The sequence below is a fragment of the Engystomops pustulosus genome, chromosome 7, assembly GCF_040894005.1.
Source record: "Engystomops pustulosus chromosome 7, aEngPut4.maternal, whole genome shotgun sequence".
Lineage (NCBI taxonomy): Eukaryota > Metazoa > Chordata > Amphibia > Anura > Leptodactylidae > Engystomops > Engystomops pustulosus.
The window spans coordinates 156,570,931-156,586,873 of NC_092417.1; the positions used below are offsets into that span (position 1 = coordinate 156,570,931).

The 15,943-nt window shown below is 40.9% G+C and overlaps 1 protein-coding gene across 6 annotated transcripts in view; it reads left to right on the top strand.

The window, feature by feature from the left end:
• Window positions 1-15,943, top strand: part of PPP6R3 (protein phosphatase 6 regulatory subunit 3) — a 42,119-nt gene that overhangs the window by 13,874 nt on the left and 12,302 nt on the right. For all 6 annotated transcript variants that reach the window (XM_072118517.1, XM_072118518.1, XM_072118519.1 and 3 more), the window contains exons 4-10: window positions 2,742-2,974; window positions 3,133-3,319; window positions 4,618-4,755; window positions 6,230-6,295; window positions 7,247-7,359; window positions 8,062-8,175; window positions 15,728-15,857. In XM_072118517.1, coding sequence (XP_071974618.1) covers window positions 2,742-2,974; window positions 3,133-3,319; window positions 4,618-4,755; window positions 6,230-6,295; window positions 7,247-7,359; window positions 8,062-8,175; window positions 15,728-15,857 — 981 coding nt within the window. The remainder of the gene's footprint in view (window positions 1-2,741; window positions 2,975-3,132; window positions 3,320-4,617; window positions 4,756-6,229; window positions 6,296-7,246; window positions 7,360-8,061; window positions 8,176-15,727; window positions 15,858-15,943) is intronic.

A 15,943-nucleotide genomic window follows, 5' to 3' on the forward strand; every position in this document is an offset into this window, starting at 1 on the left:
GCCCGGGCAGCGATGTACAGTAGAAACGCCGGACCGGTCTCAAAGTGGTTTGGGGTGTGTGTAGTGTGCAGTGTGTGTAGTGTGCAGTGTTTATTAGTGTTATCAGAGGTTTACAATAACGCTGACATTGTAACACTGCTGTGTCTGTTTTAGCACTAGGAGCTGCTTGCTTTAGTAGGCACCTCCAAGTGACAGTCTCCAAGTGACAGGTCCTTGTCTATGGTTAGGGATGCATTTTGACTCCAATGTTAAGGTATTTAAAAAAAAAAATAGAGCTTCCTAATCTGTTTAGACAAGTAAAGTTTTGTTTTCTTGTTCATACCGTTATAATAAGACCTAATTGTAATGGGGGATTTTATCTTGTGGAAAATATCCTGCTCACAATGTGCCTTCCACCTTGAAGTTTAGAAAGGAAACGGATTCCAGCACATGCTGACAGCTGTAGGTGGTAGAAAAAAAACTTCTTTATTTAAAGTTCTAAAACTACGTAATCGAGTGTAAGAGACAGCAAAATGATCTACACGTTTTGGCTAACAAGCCTTATTCGTGGTCAGACCATGAATAAGGCTTGTAAGCCGAAATGTGGGTCAATTTGCGGTCTTGTGCGTGCATATGTATTTTTATAACTTTTCTTTGTTTTGCACCACCTACGGCTGTGAGCTTTTGCACGGTTCATCTTTCCTTTTAACATGTTATTATTGGTGTATATTGCATTAAGGACACTATATAACATCTATTTGGTGTCCTATTTGCAGACAGCATGTTGTAGAGCAGGAGGAGTTATGTACAATGTGCCCAGTTCCTCCTGCTCTTTATATAAGTATTTTATATGCAGGAAACAATGTACAGGCAGCATATTACAGGGCACAATGTACATGGTGTCCTAACTGCAGGCAGCATGGTATAGAGCAGCAAGTGCAGCAGTCGTATAACAGTTTACTTTTTAAAGATTCAATATAACTTTTGCACTAATCTAGTTATACATCTTCTATTTCTATGCTTTGAAACTAGATGAGTTTGGGATTGGTTCTGCAATTGAGCAACCTCCTGGTATCACTGCCAGATATCTCTGTACACACAATTGGGAAGGATCACCTCCTGCACTCATCTATCGTTTTAAGAATGGAATGGACAATCCTTAATCTTTTCTCACAATGTGCTCAGCTCCTCTATATCATACAGCTTGCAGATAACCAAATGTGCATAAATAAACCACACAGATAAGGATGATTGTGAACTTTGTAAGATGCCTAGACTATTATTCTGATGTGTGATTGCCGGAATGACTGACCATAGGCTGAGACGTTCGCACCCTGGTAACATTTCTAACTTGTGGCTGACAATCCCCTAATAGGGTCAGCCATATTGTACTTTCCCTGGTAAACTTTCCTCCACATGAACGACTGGAGGTAGTGCTACAGGATATCAGAGGCTGCTGTTGGGTCACATGAGCTATGGCTCCTCCCACACAGTGGAAGTTTACAGGGTAACACGATATTCACATGACCGTAGCTCAGGTGAGCACAAGTCTGAGCACGGCAGAGGTTTTTAAAGTTTTTACCTTATTTTTCTTTAACCTTGGGTTCTTGTGGCCGACCTCTTTAATTATTAGCTTCCTCTCTAGAGTGGCTAGAGAAGAGGTTTCTGTTCAGCCGCGCAACACAGACACATTGCCAAATTGGTAGCCATACAGCCAATCTGGCAAATTGACGCTGCTAGGTAGGAGTTAGTTTCACTTTAAAGAGGACCTGTCACCCAAAATTTCGGCACTAGGAGCTGCTTGGTAAAGTAAGCCTCCAGTAACGCCATCTAACACTGCTCGGGGTACAATGTAATCTTCAGACAGCTTGCAAAGCTGTCCGACAAATTCATTAGGGGGCGGGGCTGGGGCGTGGTTAGGGGCAGTTACTGGCGCATGACGTGCGGCAATCACCACCACCCTATGGAGCAAGTGGAGCGGTCCGGCCCCCTCATGAATACATCGGACAGCTTTGCGAGCGGTCCAACGATTACATTGTACCCCGCCGCGGTGTTGGATAGTGTTACCGGAGGTTTAGTAAGCAGCTCCTAGTGCCGAAATTTTGGGTGACAGGTCCTCTTTAAGTCTTTGAGCTTTGCTTGTACATTTCAGTGCAGACCCCAAACGGTCTTACTGATGCTAAGAATTTAAAAATAAATCTACATCTCCCACCAAATAGATTGGAAACCATTGCTGAAATAAGATTAGAGTGCTTCTTGCCCCCAACGGGGATGAAGGGTATTTCACCATGCTTTGCATACTTGCCTCTAAGACCCCCAACGATGACCATGCTGGTTGGAGTTTATTCCTAGGCCTTTTATGTTTACCTGTACAACTGCCCCAAATAAACAGACATTCCATGCTTATATGTTACTCATACGCCAAGGGGGCTCTTCTACTCGGCTCTAGCTTAATGGGGGTCCTATGTATCAATTGGACCCAAGCCAGGAGCTATTTCTGGGAATAACTTTGGCTCTAATGTATCTAACCAACTCATTCACAGCTTTAATATCTTTTTCTTTTTTTCAGATTTGTATGTATTAATCTTTCCCTATTATTGCTCTCCTTTTTCCAGGGATTTGTAATGTTGTGTTTTTGTTTTGTTTTTTTCCCCCTAGCCTCTTCTTCCACACTATCCTGCTTTAATATCCGTAATCTATATATACATTGACTTATTCCTGTACAAGGTTTTGTTTGTGAAATGTAACGTTTTTCTCATCAGCCAAGTATGTTTTGGAAGTTCGACCTGCATTCTTCATCTCACATAGACACCCTCCTAGAGAGAGATGAGGTGACCCTAAAGGAGCTGATGGACGAGGAGGACATTTTACAGGAATGCAAGGCACAGAATCGTAAACTTGTGGAGTTTTTATTAAAATCCGAATGTTTGGAAGATCTGGTGACTTTCATCACTGAGGAACCTCCACAAGACATGGATGAAAAGCTTCGCTACAAGTAAGTGATGGCATTTTTTTCAGTAATTGCAATGTGCAATGTTGCTGCACGTTATCGCTCCAGCGTTGTTTAGTTATATTCCATAAGATCTTGGGTGACTTTGCTTTACATAATGCATATATCCGGTATATTCAGTTGTTCATGTCTCTTACCTCTAGGTACCCCAACTTGTCCTGTGAGTTGCTAACCTCAGACGTGTCACAGATCAATGACAGACTTGGCGAGGATGAGTCTTTACTAAAGAGACTGTACAGTTTCCTTTTAAACGATTCCCCATTGAATCCATTACTTGCCAGCTTCTTCAGTAAAGTTTTAAGCATTTTAATCAGCCGGAAACCTGAACAGGTAAATGTATAATGTATATAGTTGTTGTAAGATTTTGGATTAAAGCACAACCGTTCTCAGTCAGTGAATCTGTAACTGTGTGTTTCGGGGCATGGGACTCCAAGCTTTATAGTTCTGTGATGTAAGGAGCCACTGCCAAACCGTCCAGAACCAAAGTATGGTGCTGAATCACAGAAACATAGCCATTTTCTTGTGAGTTTGGTTTATACGACTTTCACCGTGCGCCCCAAATGACAAGTCTACTTTATTGTTTGGGATGTAACAATCCCAGGGATATGAAATGCATAGGCTTTATTGTGTTTTTATACATTTAAAGAAAATGTACTCCTGTACAAAAAAAAATTCTTTGATCTTCTAACACTAATAACTTTTTCATACTTTGGAGAGCAAAGCTGTGGGTGGTGTGATATATATTTTTTGACTTTTTCAATGCTACACTTAAACACTGCATGGCCTTTTGATCACTTTTTATAAAAAAAAATGTATTTTTTTAAATGTCAAAGTGGCATGTTCGGCTTTGGGGGCTATATTCTGCTATGGAGTTTAAACGCTAGGAATAACCATTAAAGTAATTTGATTGGACATTTGGGGACTTGGTGATGCCTAACATGTTTGATTCTTACTGTTTATTTATATTGGTACTAGAGAATGGGGATGAATTTTTTTTTTTTTTTTTTAATTTTTACTATTTTTCAGACCCCCTACAGTACTTTAACACTAGGTTCTCTGATCCTACCGTATACTGCAGTATATTTACATCATTTATTACAGTGTGCACATCACACAATGTAATAGATGGGTTAAAACAAGACAGCCTCGGGTCTTTGTTTGACCTGAGCCTGTCATAGTAACCGATCACCGCCCCCACGATGACCTCAAAGGGTGGTGACTATCGAATCTAATATGCCGCTGCAGCTGGGATTTAACCACCTCCGGGGGCTCTGCCTGAGGCATTTTACATGGTTAACACCCTTGACCGTTGCCAGCCCCGACAGCAGGTGTTACCAGTGGGCCCACCTTGTATACAGCGGGAGCTGATATGTGGCACACAACGGTAAGGGGTTTTAAGATCAGTACTGCTTCATTGTGCCCACAGCAGAGTTTAATAGTTTTAAAACTATTTGAGTTGCTGAAACTATAATGGGTGAAGGCTGAGTCGCAGTCATTATGGTCTCTGAAATATAAGGGATAATATTCAGGTTTTTCTTTAGAAATCAAGTGTAAAAACCATTGCCCCTCATAAAAAATGCCATGACTTTCTCTGGCCATTTGTGTAAATCCTCCTTTTTCTCTTGCAGATTGTAGCCTTTTTAAAGAAAAAAGATGATTTTGTTGACTTGATCATAAAACACATAGGAACCTCTGCTATTATGGATTTGCTGCTAAGACTTCTCACGTGTATCGAGCCCCCACAACTAAGACAAGACGTCCTAAATGTAAGTTCTTTTCCAGTATGGATTGGGGTTGGCACAGGTGGTGACTTTCTATTATGTAAGCTGCCGATTATACTGGTGTGGTTGGGGTGGAAAGGTGTCTGCAATCTAGTGACCAAATAATTTTTGTATCTGTGTTGGGTGCATTAAGCCTTTACATTGTGACATCACTTGTGTAATGTGAGGGCTAGCTTTTACTGCATTGAGCCCATTTTACTTTGGCTTATAAACGCATCTGCACATGTAAAGGGGGGGGGGGGGGCTAGCGGTAAGCAAGGAGAAGTATGTAACCCTCTCCCAATAATAGCCTAGTGAAAATGTCATTGGCAATTAAGATTTTGCTGACATATCTATAGGGTAGGGCATCCATATGAGAGCAGGGGTGGGGGTTTAAACATTTAGAGCTTCCGCTGGTGCCAGAAACAACACTAAAGGCTAAAGACCTGCTCTGTGTAGTGTCTGGGTAAGGTAACTACAAGTCTCGGGTGTATAGCTGAGCTGCAGATATGTTCCAGTTCAGTATGTCGCTTCTGGCACTAGAGTAAGCGAAAGTCTCCTAATCATTGGGAGTCTCAAGAGTCGAACACTTCTGATATTTGATACCTTATCCTGTGGAAAGATCATTCATTGCAGTAAGCTGGAAAAATTACACCCGGACAGCGTCTTATCTCCATACTGAAGAAAGTTAACGAACAAGTAAATATCTAGGGCTGTCTGCATACATTGCCAATTGTCATGCAAATAATCTTCATCCAATTCTCACATATACAGTGCATTTTATGTAGATTTTTCATGCAGATTTTTTTGCATGCATGTGTTTTTTTTTTTTTTGTTAATAATTATTCCTGCCCATTTTGTTTTACCTGATCAGACATAATTTCAAGCAAAAATCTATATCCAACCTGCTTCATGGTATGGTTTTGTTGCAGATTTTCATGCTTACCATAGAATTAAATGCAAATTAAATGTAAATACAAATATTTGCAAGAACGCACAAGAAAAGTAATTGTAAAACACTCACTCACTTTTGTTCATAAAAAAATTGCATGATTTGCATGAATTTCTACCAATTCACATTCAATTTAATGCTACTGCATTTTACAGGAGATTTTTTCTGGACCAAAATCCGTGTAAAAACTGCAATTTGTGCAGTTGAGGATTGTATCATTAGGCTATTGTGTTGTGGGGGGAATATTGAGAAGCCCCATATAAATTAGCTGGTGGCTTGTGCCCTTGAAGGCTAATTTGCTAGTCCTCTATGTGTGATCCTTTGGTCTACCATAATACTTGTACAGCTTTTTCTTACACTGTTCTATGTGTATTCATCTGTGCAGACAACAAATTCAGTTCTACACAAATAAAGTGAATACATTAGTTGCTTAAATAAAACCTAGCCCTAGAATTTCTGTATTCCAGTTGTACTTTCACTCACTTGTGTGTTATATTATCATTTTATTTATATATTATTTTTCTGCAGTGGTTAAATGAAGAGAAGATAATTCAGAGACTTGTAGAGTTAGTTCACCCCACTCAGGATGAAGATGTAAGTATAAAGAAACGGCAACGCTTGGGCTGTCCTTTAAAGGGGTTGGCCACTTTTGAAGAAATATCTTCCATTTAGACATGTGTCTGCATATATAGGTCAGTGGAAAGAGAGGTTCGTTTGTAATTGGGGGGTTCGGCTCGTTAGTATCAGAGTAATCAGAGCTGTGTAGTAGAACGAGCCGTGCACCTGTGTGACATCACATGACCATGGGCAGGTTCCTATCACATGGAAGTAAACATAGAAGCATTTTATAGGATGACGCAAGCTGAGATCTATAAAACTTTGGGGAATTCGCACGAAGTATATTGGAGAATTGTATAACTATTGCTTACACAAACCATATGAATTATTTGCTGAAAGTGGACCACCTCCTTTAAGTCGGACTGCCTATACAGGGCTTCCTTTCTCTCTGCTCCCATCCAACCTTGTGGCGTCTTCCACTCTCTTTTTACTATCCTTCCTCACTGATGAAGAGCTGGATGAGTCAGAATGCTGATGCCCCAGCTCCTCCAATTCAGCAGAGGTTATAGATGTAAACAAAGAATTGCGTAGAGTAGATCGCACACAATGACTGCTGAATCACTTCAGGGATTATTCGCATGACAGTAAAGGGTATCTTATAAAAGTGGCAAATACCTTTTTAACTTTAAACAATTAACCTTCTTTTGTAAACATGAAGGTTTGAAAAACATGGCTGCTTACTTCCCAAAACAGTGCCACATCTGACCAAGATTAGTGCCTGGTGTTGCAACTTGGCTCCATTTAGTTTATGTGCAGGGGAGCTGCAATACCATCGCAAACCATGGTCAGGCATGGTCCTGTTTTTAGAAGGAAGCGGCTATTTGGCTTTGGATGTGTTGCTTGAGAGCAGGTTACTGTCATGGCATTTACCTCTAACCCTCGAGTGGCATAAAGTGTGTACCAACCTTCCAACTTTTTTTTTTACAGAGACATTCAAATGCATCACAGTCCCTTTGTGAAATCATACGTCTGAGTAGAGATCAGATGTTACAAGTCCAGAACAGCCCAGATCCAGACCCTCTACTGGCTACTCTAGAAAAGTATGTAGTGTCAATGTATTGGAGACTTCTCATGAATATGTAAATATCTGGGCTCAACAAGATCATTAAGTCGTTACCTTTCATATCTGTGTGTCGGAATAATTGTTATAAGGTTTTTGTTAAAAATGAATCTTTTACCTGGAGATGGGTGTCCTGCTGACCATTAACTGAGATGAATGTGTAAAGTTTTCTCTTAAAGGAAATCTACCTCTAAAGTTAACTAACATTAAACAAAACATACTCTCCCTTACTCCGCTTCACCTCGATCCTGGCTGCTTTTTATTTATTTATTTTTCCAGGCAATTCCAGCATGTCAAGCTCAAAGGACGGTAGAATGTCCTCACTGACATGCTTGTTACCATGCACCTTCTTTTTCTCCTTCTTATTGCATCCCCAAGTCTTGGAGTCATTGATGATCTCTGGCAGAAAGACACCTGCTTCCTAAACCTATTAATTCCATTGGTGGACCAATGAATAGCTTCCTTCAGATAAAGCTGTTTATGGTGTGAACACATTCAGCAGGTTTTGTTGCAGAAATCTTGGTGAATTCAAGAGGAATTAATATTGAGGCGGTGTGTTAGACAGACTTGGTTATATAGACTTTTTAGTATTGAACAAAAATGGTTTAGTAGTGTTTTTTTTTTTTTTTTTTTTTTTTTTTTAACCTTTTTTATATATAAACTTTTGTTTCCTTCTCTGCAGGCAAGAAATCTTAGAACAGCTATTGTCAAATATATTTTTAAAAGAGAAGAATGAGTCCGCTATTGTCAGTGCAATCCAAATCCTGCTAACCCTGCTAGAAACTAGAAGGCCAGCGTAAGTCCAGAATATTCACTCTTTTGTGTTAAAGTTTATTTCAGAATTTTACAGAGCATGTAACAAATTGTTACATTAAACAATCCTGAAAGTCAAGAGTATCATTAAACTTGCAGTATTACTAAGTAATAACCAATGTCATGGTTGCTTGTAGCCTTGTAACATATAAAAAAATAAATAATCTTGGGCTCCTTTCTCTTAGGCTGCATCCACACTACAGTATGGGGACGTATATGCGGCCGATATACGTCCCCCATACACTTCTATGGGGGACGTATATGCGGCCGATATACGTCCCCCATACACTTCTATGGGGGACGTATATGCAACGGATATACGTCCCCCATACACTTCTATGGGCTCGCGGCGCCCTACGGGAGCGGTACGGTGCGGCACCGTACCGCTCCGTAGCCCGGGAAAAGATAGGACATGTCCTATCGTTACCCGTATTACCCCTATCGTTACCCCGCGCTGCCGTGGGCCCGCCGTGCCAGTGGGCCCGCCGTGCCTTAGGCTACATTCACACGACCGTATGATTGCTCCAGTCCCGTATTTACGGGGCGTATTTACATGACGTTTTTCATCCGTATACAGAACGTATGTAACCCGTATTTTATACGTCCCCATAGACTTCTAGGGCATACGGAACTGAAATACGGGAGAAAATAGGACATGCTCTATATTTTTATACGGCCAGTGTACAGTACGGTACGGAACGGAGTTAACAATGGCAATATAAATGGTCAGACGTATTGTCCATTGAAATGAATGTGGCCGTGTGTAATCCGTAAAAAAAAAACGGTACGGTATGGATACGGCCGTTTTCATACGTCTGTGTGAATGTAGTGGGTGGAGTGGAAGGTGAATCGTGTGTCCTGCAGCTTCATTTAAAGGAACACTCCAGTCAAAACTGATTCATTAAACTTGCCTTGTGCAGGGCCTGAAGGAAGGAGTATGACTCAACCAGGAATAAAATGAAAATGAGTCCTGCTCATCCCTTCAGGCCATGTACTGTGCATTATTGATTGAATTCACTTTGATTAGACTTTAATAATGTGTGGGTGTCAGAAATGTCTGAGCAGACACTTTCATACGCAGTGAATGGGAATGCCAGTGATGGCGTAGCTCTATATTTCTTACACTCCACAGGACGCATGCTTCACAAGCCACTCCATCCATTTGTGACAACATGCAAACCACTTGACAAGGTGTATTAACCACTTCTTGCATGTGTAGACACCCGTCTATCAGTGAGAATGGACCCCTGTTCTCTGGATTGCTCGGGTGTTGACACCCACCCATTAGATTTGTCCTGGGGATAGATTACATGCAGACTTGGTACAACCCCTTTTTACATGTGCAAATCTTTTAGCTTATCGTTAAAGGGGTTTCCCGAGAGTTGCAATAAATCAGGAGCCCGGCCGAGGCAAGATTTTAAAAAAGTGTACTCTCCGCATCTGCTGCTGCTGTCCCGCGCTGCAGTCAGTCTCATCTGTGCCCGTTTGTGGTCGGGGAGCTTCCTGCCGACCTACAGTGCTGAGAGATTGGGACGGATGGGAGGGCTGGCCACCTCTGCTGGCTAGAAGCTACCTGAGCACAGATTCCGTGCCCCTGTAAACAAACGGGCACAGATCAGCGATATATGGAACACCAGGAGCGACCATAGTAGGCGAGTACACAAGTTTTAATTGTTTAATTTTTATATATTTTTTTTTTTTTTAAACAAGCTCGCCCAAGCCCGGCTGCTAATTTATTGCAAGTCTCGGATAACTCCCTTTTAAGTAAAAAAAAAAATCGCATTTTTCTAGACTTCTATATTTGTACTTACCACTCCACCCTTCTTATATAAAATTACAAAAAAAATGGAATGATCCCTGCACATAAAGCAAAAGGACCCTTGAAACAGTCTGAAGTCTGTGTGGGAGATTTATCACTTTTTTTTTTTTTTTTTAACTTTGCAAAAAAGTTGTAAAGTTACTCCAGTCCCCCTGCTGGTGTATGTGCTGCTACTTTTTTTTTATTTTATTTTTTTAAGAAAAATCTTGTATAAAGCATTTGATTTATTAAAGGGCCAAAGACCCTTTAACCCCTTCCCGACATTTGACGTAATAGTACTGCATCGCGGGAGGTGCGTTCCCGCAAAATGCAGTACTATTACGTCAAGCTTCTGGCCCCGGCTCCTGAACGGAGCCGGGGCCAGAAGCTGCGGGTGTCGGCTATATGTTATAGCTGACACCCGCCTCTAACACCCGCGATCGGAGATTTCTCCGATCGCGGGTGTTAACCCCTAACACGCCGCGGTCGCGCTGACCGCGGTGTGTTAGAGGCATTTAAAGTTATTTAAATGTGAATCGGACCCCCCCGCGGCGCTTACCGGGGGGGTCCGCTCCTCCGATCGCAGCCCCGGGACTACCGGTGCCCGGGGCTGCGCGATCCTCCTCTCGGTGCCGGGTCCCTGCCTCCTGGCAGGACCCGGCTGTAAGACACTGGGCATGCGCAGCATGCTCAGTGTCTTACATTACACAGTGCAATACATCTGTATTGCACTGTGTAACCTGTAAAAGAGCTTGAACAAGTGATCAGAAGATCACTTGTTCAAGCTAAGATGTCAGTAAATGTAAAAAAAGTAAAAATAAATAAAGGTTTTTTACAGTAAAAATAAATAATAGAAAGTGAAAGTCCCCCCAAACACCACATTTCCCTTTACACAAGTAATAAAGTATAAAAAACACTAAATCACGAAAAAACCCCACTTATTTGGTATCGCCGCGTCCGTAACAATCTGTACAATAAATCCTAATCATAATTGGACCCGCTCGGTGAACGTGGTAAAAAAAAAAAAAAAAAAAACTTGCCAAAAATTAAAACTTTTTATCAAATTGCTTTACAAAAAATGTTCTAAAAAGTGATCCGAAAAAGTTACAAGCACCAAAATGATACCAATAAAAAGAGCAACTTGTCACGCAAAAAATAAGCTCACAACCAGCTCCGTAAACCAAAAAATACTATAATTATGCTGCTATAAAAATGGCAATACTAAAACAAATGCAATTTTTTCTATTCTAGTTTTCCTTCAATAAAATTGGACAAATAAAAATAAAACTATATAAATGAGGTATCAGCGTAATCGTAGTGATCCGTAGAATGAAGATAATATATTATTGTTATGCTACAGTGAACAACCCCCCAAAAAAAATGCTAAAAATCCAAAACAAGAATTGAAGATTTTATTTTCCTCCACACGTAAAAAGTTAATAAAATTTCTTCAATAAGCTAAAAACCCACTAAAATTAAGGTTTTTTTTACAGTGCATCTCGTCTCGCAAAAAATAAGCCCTTATTTGTCTAAATTGCTTAAAAAATAAAAAAAGATTGTATAGCCTATTCCCAACGAGCGTTGTTATAGAACGGTGCGGCGGGTAGTGACTTTCCAACACCGGTCAGGGTAAGACGGCGGCTGTTCACTGATCGGGGTAAGACGGCGGCTGTTCCTCACAGCCATCCATCCTGCCCCATGGACCAGAAGGGTTACGTCGCCCCCACACCCCCCCAGTTTATTATCGCTGCTACTGGCTCATCAATTCAGACGAGCCGATAGCAGCGAATTTACTTATGACGTCAGTAATACCGGTCACTATGTCTGTAGACACGGTGATCGGGGCAGGGTGGCGGCTGTTCCTGACAGCCACCAATTTTGCCTTGCGGTCCAGAGGGGTTTTGTTGCCCCCCTCTGTCCATGTTTGCCGCTATTTGCTGGTCGATTTGGTCCAGCCAAAAGCAGCAATATTCGTCACAATGGGCATCGCTAGGCTGAATAAGAGCAACACTTGGTGATAATTTCCCTACTAAAACGAAGATTTGGTACAAAAGTGCTGGCCGTGCACAATGTACAGATGATGCTGTACAACTCTTACGAGCTGTTCCAATGTGCACGTCCTGCCGTATCATTTCTCCGTTTTCAAGAGGAAGATATTAGGAAACTAATATTGGGACAAGAAGGACGGGGCCCCAGTACCTCTGGTTTAGATGTTCCTGTGTTTTGCCAGGACAGCATTTTCCCGGTGAATTCTGCTGCTTCTAATGGTAGGACTCAATAAAGAGTCTGTTCCAAAAGAGGAGTTAGGATGGACACTATATACTAAGGATGGACACTATATACTAAGGATGGACACTATATACTAAGGATGGACACTATATACTAAGGATGGACACTATATACTAAGGATGGACACTATATACTAAGGATGGACACTATATACTAAGGATGGACACTATATACTAAGGATGGACACTATATACTAAGGATGGACACTACATACTACTAAGAGACCTGCGACACCTCCAGAGTGACAAAAGTTTAGTTGGTCCCTTGGTATATTCTACCTCCTTATACGCAACACATTCATAATTCACGCCCAACCTATTGTGAATTAATTTCGGTAAAATGAATAATTGTAACAACTGTTATGTCCCGTTGCTCCCTATACCCCTCCATTATCTCATAAGGGGCGCCACATAGCGGGCACTGAACTCTCCAGAAATAATTGCAATTTCCATCTTGGACTCCGTTGCACATCATATTTGGAAACCACCTATATGTTCAAAATGCTCATTTCACCACATGTATTACACTACACCACATATTACACCTTGCTATATTCCCCAAGGGGTGTACATTCAACAATTAGGGTCACTTTTCGGGTTTTCCTCTGTTTTGGTACCAATACGGCTCTCCAAATGTATCCTGACACATGTGAAGGATTTCTTACAAATTTGGCCTCTAAAAGACAAACATCCCTCTTTTCCTCTACTGTGCGCCCATAAAGCATTGTATATGCACATGTGGGGTACTTCTACACTCCGGAGAAATAGGTTTACACCTTTTTTGGGGTTATTTAATATATTATCCCTTGTGGCTTACATAAATTAGGGGTAAAGTGACATTTATAGGAAAATTTTCACCTTTTTAATGATTCGGGCCTAATTGGATCATTTACCTGTACGGGCAAATACATATATAACACATTGCAAAATTCTCTAAGGGGTGTGCATTCAAAGATTAGGGTCACTTTTCGGATTCTTATCTGTTTTATACCACTAGGGTTCTCCAAATGCATGTCAAACATTTCTGTCAAATTTGGCTTCTAAAAGGCAAACATTCCCCTTTCCTTTTACTGTGCGCCCATACAACATTTTATATACACATGTGGGGTACTTCTACACTCGAGAGAAATAGGTTTACACATTTTGAGGGGTTATTACATTTTTTTATCCCTTGTGGCTATATAAAATTAGGAGTAAAATGACCTTTATAAGAAAATTTTCACCTTTTATCTATTTAAGTCCTAATTAAATCAAACACCTTTACGGACAAATACACATATTACACCTTGCTAAATTCTCTAAGGGGTGTGCTATCCAAAATGGTGATACTTGTTGGGGTTCCGCTCTGTTTTGGTACCATTAGGGCTCTCTAAATGCATCCTGACACATGTAAAGGATGTCTGTCAAATTTGGCTTCTAAAAGGCCAACGCCCCTCTTTCCCTTCTGAGCTTCACTGCGTACCCATACAACATTTTATTTGCATGTGTGGGGCAATTTTATACTCGGGAGAAATGCTAGTACACATTTTTTGGGGTTGTTTCATCTTTAATGCCTTATGGGATACAAAAATTAGCCGTAAAAGTGACTTTTTTGGGAAAATGTTCACCTTTTTCCTTTTAGGGACCTAATTGAAGCAAACACCTGTAGGGGAAAATACACATATTACACCTTGCTAAATTCTCCAAAGGGTGCACTTTCCAAAATGGTGACACTTGTTGGGGTTCCCCTCTGTTTTGGTACCACTAGGGCTCTCCAAATGCATCCTGACACATGTAAACTTTTTCAGCCATATTTGCCCTGCAAAAACGAAACAACGCTCTTTCCATTCCAAGTGCCCCCCTGTGCCCGTACAGCAGGGTACAGTGACAAAATGGGTATTGGCATACTCAAGAGGAATTGCCCTCAACATTGTAAAATGCATTTTCCTTTTTAACCCATTGTGAAGGTGCAAATTTTAGTGTTAAATGAATCTATAGTAAGATAAAATTACATTTCTCTAATTTCACTTTCATTTATCTTTCACGCTCATGAAACGCTCAAAGGGTTAACAAAATTCCCAAAGGTTGTTTTGAATATTTTGAGGGGTGTAGTTTCTAAAATGGTGTCATTTGTGGGGGGTTTCTGTCATGTGGGCCTTATAAAGTCACTTCTAACTAAATTGACCCTCCAAAAGTAGGTTTTGATGATTTTCGTAAAAATCTGAAAAATTGCACCTAAAGTTATAAGCCTCCTAACATCCTAAAAAAAGGAAAAGATGTTTGAAAAATGATGCCAAGTTAAAGCAGACATATGGAAAATGTTAGTTATCAAGTTATTTTAGTGATATGACCAACTTTCCAAAAAGTAGAAAATTTTGAATTTGGAAAACATAGTTTTTTTCAAAATTTTTGCCAAATTTCCATTTATTTCATAAATAAATACTAAATATATTTATTAAATTTCTCAACCAGCATGAAGTACAATGTGTCACGAAAAAACAATCTCAAAATCAACTGGATATGTTAAAGTGTTCCAAAGTTATAACCACTGAATAGACACATGTCAGATTTTAAAAAATGGTCCGTGTCAGGAAGGTGAAAAGTGGCTTCAGCGTTAAGGGGTTAAAGAGGACCTGTCACACCAGAATTTCACATCATTCGGGGCACACCACATGCTTCTGCTATTAATCAGAGTTCCTACCTGCTAAGTTTTGTTGTACCATCATTGTATAACTTGCATTTTATTGTCCTGCAAATGCAGGGTGTGATTACAGTATTAGGCAGCCATTATTCCATCCACTGTACCACCACCACCTCCTCTTCTCCAAATCCCATCAGCTTTGATGTCACTGGTCTCATGTCACTACAGATCATGTGGTTGTGTAGGTACAGCTTTCTGATTCCAGTGTGAGAACTTGTGCTCTGCCAGATAGTAAACATAAACATTTGGCCGGTGCGTGCACCGTAAATCACCCCGCAGACACTGCCTGTAAGTGCGGCCTGGCCGTTGCTGCTGCCAGTTTGCGTGGCCCAGTAAGCTGGTCGCAATTGCGCAGTGTATGCGATGCTGATGGCTTCTGACAAGTCCCCGCTGAGACCGCTTGCACACTGGATACAATTGCGCACAGGAAAATTGGTGGAGGAGTGTCGGGAGTGTTGGCCAGAGCATAGAGACGAGCGCTGGCCACCTCCTGAATATACCCGACTGCCAGCGCAGGAGATGTGTGGATCCGACCTCTTATTTGGTAAGAGGTCAGATCTTTTAGGATCATTTAGTACAACTTTTCCAACATACTGTTTAATATAAATTTAGCATATATTGAAAGGGACTGGGGAGAGGATTATGGGGGGCAGGGGGAGGTATGTTTGGATGGGGGTCTTTGAATTCTCAAGATTGTGTCACTGTAAAACTTGCATTACATGTGAATGCTGAGAAACAAAAGTGATTTTTCTTTATTTTTGTTTTTTAGATTTGAAGGTCACATAGACCTGTGCCCTCCAGGCCTCAACCATCCTGCCTTTTCGGTTAACAGAACAGTACTGACTGCCATTCAGGAAAAGCTTCCATCCTTTCACCAGCTCCTTCTTGACCCCCCAAAAGTAACTATTTTTTTTCTCCCTTCTTAAATGGTTGTTGCTCATCATATCCTTGTACATTTTTGTTTGATCCCATTTTATCTTTATCG